Source organism: Coffea arabica, chromosome 2c, assembly GCF_036785885.1.
Source record: "Coffea arabica cultivar ET-39 chromosome 2c, Coffea Arabica ET-39 HiFi, whole genome shotgun sequence".
Classification (NCBI taxonomy): domain Eukaryota; kingdom Viridiplantae; phylum Streptophyta; class Magnoliopsida; order Gentianales; family Rubiaceae; genus Coffea; species Coffea arabica.
In genome coordinates, this window is record NC_092312.1 from 652319 (window position 1) to 660048 (window position 7730).

At 40.2% G+C, this 7730-nt stretch overlaps 1 protein-coding gene across 1 annotated transcript; it reads left to right on the forward strand.

Moving 5' to 3' along the window:
- The first annotated feature begins 681 nt into the window (after positions 1–681).
- LOC113724818 (protein TRANSPARENT TESTA GLABRA 1-like) lies at positions 682–4074 on the forward strand. The gene is made up of 2 exons (XM_072073180.1): positions 682–1858; positions 3634–4074. The coding sequence occupies exon 1, from the start codon at positions 829–831 to the stop codon at positions 1855–1857; it is 1029 nt and encodes a 342-aa protein (XP_071929281.1). The 5' UTR covers positions 682–828; the 3' UTR covers position 1858; positions 3634–4074.
- Positions 4075–7730: the final 3656 nt, after the last annotated feature.

Genomic DNA, 7730 nt, shown 5'->3' on the forward strand with positions numbered 1-7730 from the left:
TTTTTCAGGTAGATTCTATCTGTGTGAATATCGGATTTCTGAATGAAGCAATCACAATCTTTTACAGTTTACAAGCTCTAATTATATTTGTAACTGTATTCTTGCAGTTCCATGTTTGGCAGCAACTGAGGTACAATTGTGAGGCAAAGAATTTGTCCAGCTCCCGCTTTCTGATCAAGGTACTTTCCAAACCAAATATTCGAATTAATAAATGTATATCGGTGTGCATATGTTGATGTACTAGAATTGCAATTGTTTCTGAATAACACAATCATTGTGTTTAATATCCTCATCTTCACTCATTTCTAATGCCCTGAAAAAAATCCTATGCAACGGTAAAATAAAAACAAAATGACTTTGGAACTTTTATTAAAAATGCAATAATTCTGTGACCTTAATTAGTTTATCAAAAACAACGAACTATACCATAGCAATTTTTACAATTACATCACTATTAATTGCATTTTCCGCTTACAAGCTACATCCCTCGCACAGGTTACAACTCCCGCGTTGAGCGCGGGTGCCATCCCTAGCATATACATATATATAAAGAACGAGAAGTTGAAAGCATTTTAACTTAACCATGATAAATTAATGAGAAAACAATAATCATGAGATTATTACATGATACAGTAATGCTGTAGTTACTAATAGGCCACTGCTACTAGGAGGACCAATTCGCACTTGTCTACTCTATTCAGCGTTGACAAGCAGGAGCCGGCCACAGGGGCCAGAATTGCGGCAACTGCGAAATCAAATCATAAGACCAAGGAAAACAAACCATTGGAAACCAGATTGCAGTCAAGAACCTAAGACGAAGAGAAAAAGATGGATAATCCATCGTCGGCCCAGGAACCCCATCTTCGCTCTGAAAACTCTGTCTCACATGACTGTCCGTACCCGATTTACGCCATGGCTGTTTCTTCCGCCGCCTCCCACCATAACCGCCGTCGCCGCAATATAGCCGTCGGAAGCTTCGTCGAGGATCCCGGCAACAGGGTCGACATCTTCTCCTTCGACGAAGAAACCACCTCTCTCAAACCCATCCCCACCCTCTCCTTCGAGCACCCCTACCCACCCACTAAGTTAATGTTCCAACCCCCCAATCCCAGGTCCGCAGCCGAGCTCCTCGCCTCCTCCGGCGACTACCTCCGCATCTGGGAAGTCAGGGATTCCTCTATTGAACCCCTCTCCACTCTTAACAACAGCAAGACCAGTGAATTCTGCGCCCCATTGACCTCCTTCGACTGGAACGACTTGGAGCCCCGGAGAATTGGGACTTCCAGCATCGACACCACTTGCACCATTTGGGACATAGAGAAGGGGGCCGTAGAAACCCAATTGATCGCTCATGATAAGGAAGTATACGATATTGCTTGGGGGGAAGCCGGGGTTTTTGCATCGGTTTCTGCTGATGGCTCCGTCAGAATTTTCGATCTGAGGGATAAGGAGCACTCCACTATCATATATGAGAGTCCCCAGCCGGATACTCCTCTGTTGAGGTTGGCTTGGAACAAGCAGGACTTGAGGTACATGGCTACCATCTTGATGGATAGCAACAAAGTTGTCATCTTGGATATCAGGTCACCCACCATGCCTGTGGCAGAGTTGGAGAAGCATCAAGCCAGTGTCAATGCAATTGCTTGGGCTCCCCAGAGTTCCAGGCACATTTGTTCTGCTGGGGATGATGGACAGGCGCTTATCTGGGAGTTGCCTACTGTTGCAGGCCCTAATGGGATCGATCCCATGTCCATGTACTTGGCTGGAACGGAGGTTAACCAACTGCAGTGGTCTGCTGCCCTGCCCGACTGGATTGCTATTGCATTCTCTAATAAGTTGCAGATGCTCAGAGTTTGAGGTAATGCAATGTTGTGAATTACTGTAATACTAAGACGTTTAAGAGCTCCTCATCTGTATTTCTGGTGTTTGTTGTATTTGCAATGTGATGTTGCTGTTGCTTCGAACTTTGGATCTTAATACATGATGATAATTCCATAGGCTGTTCAATGGTTCAATCTATGTTCTCTTTATCACCTCTTTGGCATTCCCTGTATACGCGTACGTCCTTCGACTTTTGGCTGCTTTTGCATATCATTGTTTTCGAAAGAGCCTAACTTTATGTGTGCAGCATTGGAGATAATGGTTCCAGAAGTTGCAACACCAGTCAGTAAGTTATAGGGGTGTGTCACGTGTGTGTTTCAATTCCTTATCTTTGCCCATCGAAGTTTGCTGCGTATGATATACCAATTTGATGTTTTAAACACATTTTCTTAGTTATCCCTTTTCATAAATCTTGTTTTCTCTCTGGTACTCCTATTGATTTTGGCTTTTCATTAGCATGTCAATGAATTCCGAGCTATGTTATTTGCAAATCAAAGTTCTTTATGTTCGTACCTATATAGAGCTAATTAAACACATTTTCTTAGTTATCCCTTTTCATAAATCTTGTTTTCTCTCTGGTACTCTTATTGATTTTGGCTTTTCATTAGCATGTCAATGAATTCCGAACTATGATATTTGCAAATCAAAGTTCTTTATGTTCGTACCTATATAGAGCTAATAATTAAAGTTTTTTTTTTATTGATGTTTAATCACCTTTACCTAGCTACTCCAAGCGTGCCCAAAGGAATAATAAATTGGAAGGAAAAAGAAACAAGGTAAAATAATAGCAAAAATATGGATGTGAAAGAACAGAGACGTGATTATGCATCTTTAGAATTTCTTATTTATGGGCAAGTAAATTGGTAGCTTCGAGATTTTAGTTTGTCCAGTCCAAGGATTTACCTCAGGAAATTGATGATTTGAAAGCTTTTTTCCTGCGCATACTTTATTTACTGTTTCATCTATACTGATAAATCCTGAAGTTATATCATAATGTATATTAGGGTGAATGATTGAACGTTCAGGGTGAGTGGTTAAGTCTGGCCATACCTTGGCAATATTCAGATCTTGCTGCAAGAGTCCTTTGTGATGTATGCCAGCCGAGATTAACGGAAGTTAAAGTTTGTAAGTACCAGGAACATATAGAAACCGGTTCTGGTTTCGTAATTTTGGAAAATCTTCCGTTTATGGGAGTGAATACTTAGTAGAACCAAGTTGGGTCATTACTAGAGCATCTTAGTTTCTTCGATGAGGGTTGTTACTGAAGTTGGTGCTCAAGAACCTTAAAGTTATAGTCACAGGCTTACAGACGGAAAAGACATATTTTTTTGGGGAAAGATCAGCTCCATTTAAAAAATAAAAAATATTACAAAGTAGGTGTTTGTTCCTAATCCAGAACAGCAAGAGAATGGGAGGGTTAAGAATCTACCAAGGCAAGCAAACTGGCCAAAAGGTACATAATGCCAGAATTAACTGCCTATACAGAGAACTGTTTTCCACAAAAAAATTACAATAACTATGCTGAATATATATTCCAAGCTTCAAAAATATCTCTGTACTTGACCTAAACGTGATAAAAAATGGAGTATGCTAACCTCATCCTGACATCCCTGATTTGGTCAAAAACAATTGTGTGTTTTTCTATTGGTGCTGGAAGATGCGAGCTTTTGGTTCAGGTCAAATAAAGTAAATTGGCTCTAAAAGAAACTTTTCTGATGACCCCAATAACATCTTTTCCTCTAATATGAACAGAAAGCCAATTCATTATACGAGTCCACTGTCTAGAGATGCTATACTACAGCTTGTTCAAGTGGAGAATATTAAGGAATGCCTAGGGATGAACTTACTGTACCAAATCATCTTGGACCAGAAAACTTTTGTCTGGCGCTTTCTAGTGGCATCCCAAGCTGATCGCGCTGAGAATTTTCCATTGGTGCTGGCTGTCCAAAGAACTTCATCAGGTCTATCCCATGGAAATCTGGATATTGAACTCAATTCATTCCAGGAAGAAAGAAACCGTTTGGATGGCTGATATCTTTTTCATTCTCGAGGGCGCAGTTTCGTGGTAGGCTGGTAGATTGATGTAGTTGTTTGGCAAGGATGTTTCTTTGTTCTGTAATGTATATGAAAATAAGGTTTTTAAATGCATTTCTAAAAACATCTAATCCATACGATCCAATGATTGGGGATGCATTTGTGGTGATAGCTTTGCTCGATATCCACTCAAGCAAGCTAAAATAAAAAAAATCTCGAGCATGGCAATGTTTAAGCTTGCTCAGGTGGGGATTAATAAAATTTGAGTAACATAAACTAATAAATTTTAAACATTTTAAAATGAGGGACATAATAGATATCTTATAGAAGTAATTATATTGCCAAATGAATGTTTTCTTCTATGGTTATTTCCGTGCCTTTTTGGACCACTTAACAACAGCATTTAAGGGGGTCAGACTTTTAAAGAGGTAAAGACCAAACCAAACAAAGCCAGAATGAGAGTTTGTCCATGTTCAATGTGGGAATAGGTTTGTCCCAACCTTTCTGGAGACTTGAATTCCAAGTTTTATGGTAGCTTGACCTTCAGCGTTGATTATGTATTTATTTTTTGAGCTAATATTATATACACTATCAGTGTATATATTATCACGATTAAATGCATAATATACATGTAAAAATTTAGATTTTAAATTCTAATTAAGATTAGTTGTCATACATTCCACAGTGAATTTAGATTTTAAATTCTAATTAATATTCTCTTTTAGATTTAAAATTTTGATTAAGATTAGTTATCATACATCCAACAATAAATTTAAACCTTAAATTTTAGTGAATATTAGTTGTCATACAATCAATAATAGTAATAATGCGTACATTGTTAATCTAAAGAAAATTAATCCTTATTTATTCTGCATAATAACTTTTAGCTTTGATGGGCTTGAGGAGCAAGCAAAACAAAAGAGGCGTGAATACGTGTGCATGTGCAATTCGTTTTGCTTGATTATAGTTTACGAGGTTTACATCCGAGCTTTGGCTCAAATTCAATTCTCTAGCTTACCTTTCTCCTCTACAAATACAAACCGCCCTAGTACAAGGCAAAATCTCTCACTATGAGGGAGAATTTCTCTCTGTTCTAGAGAGAGAAAGTCCCTCTTGTGGATGGTTTCTCGTTTAGGAAAGTTCAAAATCAGCTAGGTTCCGGCGCTAATTTTAAAAACTTTTTATTCACGGAAACTTGCATATTTCTTCCATTACTTCTGACCTAGTAGTAGAATTGTTGGTTGTGATGATCACATTTCGCTCTACAGCTAGATTTTCTCCAGTTTCGATCGTCTACGATTGGATGTGGCCTAGCTACATCTAATCAATTAGTTTTTGGTTTTTCATTCTCTGATTTGTTTCTCTTGTCTTCTTTCTTTTTTGATCTCGCTTGTCTTCTCTGTGAGCAACAGAATTAGCTAGTGCTGGGAGCTAATAAGGAGGCATCGAAGGACTCGGACTGGCTCTGGATCTGTGCTGGATTGGAAGCTACTGGAATCCTCAATGTGTGGTATGTGGAAGGTATCATGGACACTATAGAGGAAGTCTTAAGAAAGTTCAAGTTATCAGAAGAGGAAAGAGCTGGAGTCTGTTTGGAGGAGGTGGTGGTGGCTCAGGGTGTCAGGGAGTACAAACTGAGTCTGATTGGAAAAGTTTGGGGGATAAACCAGCTAACATTGGAGGCATTAGGAGTTTTGTTGGGTTATATGGCCTTAGGTGAGAAACCTGAGAGTGGTTGAGATTGGCCGCAACTTGTTTCAGTTCCTATATGAGAAAGAGAAGGATATGGATCTGGTTCTGAATAAGAGACCGTGGATCTATGACGGTCAACCTCTGATCCTATTGAAGTGGAGAGTTGGCTTGGAAGAGGATGGGGAGGCGTTGAGTAAAACATTGATATGGATTCAGCTCTGGAATATTCCAATTCATTGGATCACCAAGGATGTTGGCAGGAAGATAGGAAGCATTTTCGCAAAGGTGGAGGATGTGATCATTCCCCAGGGAGGGGGAAAAGAAGGTAAACATCTAAAAATCCTTACTGAAATAGATTTGTCTGTTCCTTTACCAAGGGGAATCATGGTTAAGAGTAATGGAGTGGTGAAGTGGAGAGAATTTAAATATGAAAAATGTCATGATTTCTATTTTTGTTATGGTATGGTTGGGTATAGTGAGAGGATCTGTGGGAGGAAAGGATTGACCAAGGACAGGGAACCTCAGTATGGGAATTGGTTGAGAGCTAGCTATCCTAGAAGTCCAAATAGGAGAAGCAGGAGTAGGAGTGAACATATGGGGGCTCACAGGGAGGAATCTCAAGCTCAGACTATGAGTAAGGAAAATGTTAAGGACAAAAAATTGCTGTTAACATATACAGCAGCATTTCATGAGGAGGAAGGGGTGGGATCTAATTCTGAGGGAGAAGTGATCAGGAAGGATTATTTGGGGGGGGGGAGGAGTCTCTGATTGAGCAGAAAGTTGGGAAGGAATGAGGGATTGGGGGAGGAGTGGGAGGGAAAATGGAAGGGAGGCTAGGGGATGAGAGTGATGGTAAGTCTGGATGAGGGGATGTAGGTGGTCCAGGTAGCACCAAGGTGGAAAGGAATCAGAAGCTGACACAGGGGGTAAGTCGGGTGAGCCAGGGTGAGGGGCTTGTGGAAGAGCTGACTGATCTTATGTGGGTTGATGGGGTGAGAGATGCGAGTAGGATGCTGAGGGATGGCAAGGAGAGTAAAGGAAGCAAGAGGGCAGTGAAGGATAAAAAGAAGCTGGGAAAGCAGGGGGTAGAGAGAAAGGACTGTATAAGGCAAACAAAACATGAACAAGACTGGTGCTGGAAGTAAATAGGAGAAGGCCTCTGGTGGAAGTCAATCAGGTGGATAGGGGGAATGAGAGGGGGAAAAAGAAGAGGGAGACCATGGAGTGGGAGGGAAAGGAGGAACAGGAAAAGAAGAAAAATAAGAAGAAAATAAAATCTGATGAAGGAAACTGTAAGGGGATGGAACTAGCTAAGAGATTGGAGCCCATCCTCATTGGGGCTCCAAGTGGTAAATGAGAGCTATGGTATGGAACTGTGGAGATGTGGGGAGCCTCTTGATAGTTCCCCAACTGAGGAAAGTCATAAGACTCCACTTTCCATTTTTTGTTTTTTTGTCAGAAAAAAAAGCTTTTTGAACAGTGTTAAGCAATGGATTAAGTTTGATAATGTCTTTGTGGTTGATCCAGTAAATTTGGTTGGAGGATTGGCAATTCTATGGAAACAGGAGTTGAAGGTGAAAAAAGTGTTGTTTACCAGTTTTACTATAGAATTACTTATAGATGACAGTGAGATAGGTGCTTAATAGTGGTGCATCTGTGCCTATGCAAGTGCCGATGCTAGTATTAAGAGAGAATAGTGGAAGGTTCTAGCCAGGAGGAGTTGCAATTGGGGGGAGTCGTGGACAATTATGGGAGACTTGAATGACATTACATCAAATGATGAAAAATGGAGAGGCAGACAAAGAGTTGATATGAGCTTTTAAGACTTTAATTCCTTTATAAATGGTAATGAGTTGGTGGATATTGGATATGAGGGAGTTCACTGGATCTGGTGTAACAATTGGAATAGGAAAGGGGAGACGAAGGAAAGGATTGATAGGATTCTGGGAAATAAAGAGTGGATAAAGAGGTTTGGGAAAGCAAATTGTACACACATAGAGGCTGAGGCTTCTGATCACTGTATTCTGATGTTGGATACCAAGCCTGAAAGGAAAAAGTGGAAGAGAAGGTTCATGTTTGACAGAAAATGGTTACAACACAAAGATATAGAAGAGGTTATAGGA

What these genes read in the sequence shown, in the direction of transcription:
- LOC113724818 (XM_072073180.1), top strand. Translation starts at nt 829, where the DNA reads ATGGATAATCCATCGTCGGCCCAGGAACCCCATCTTCGCTCTGAAAAC.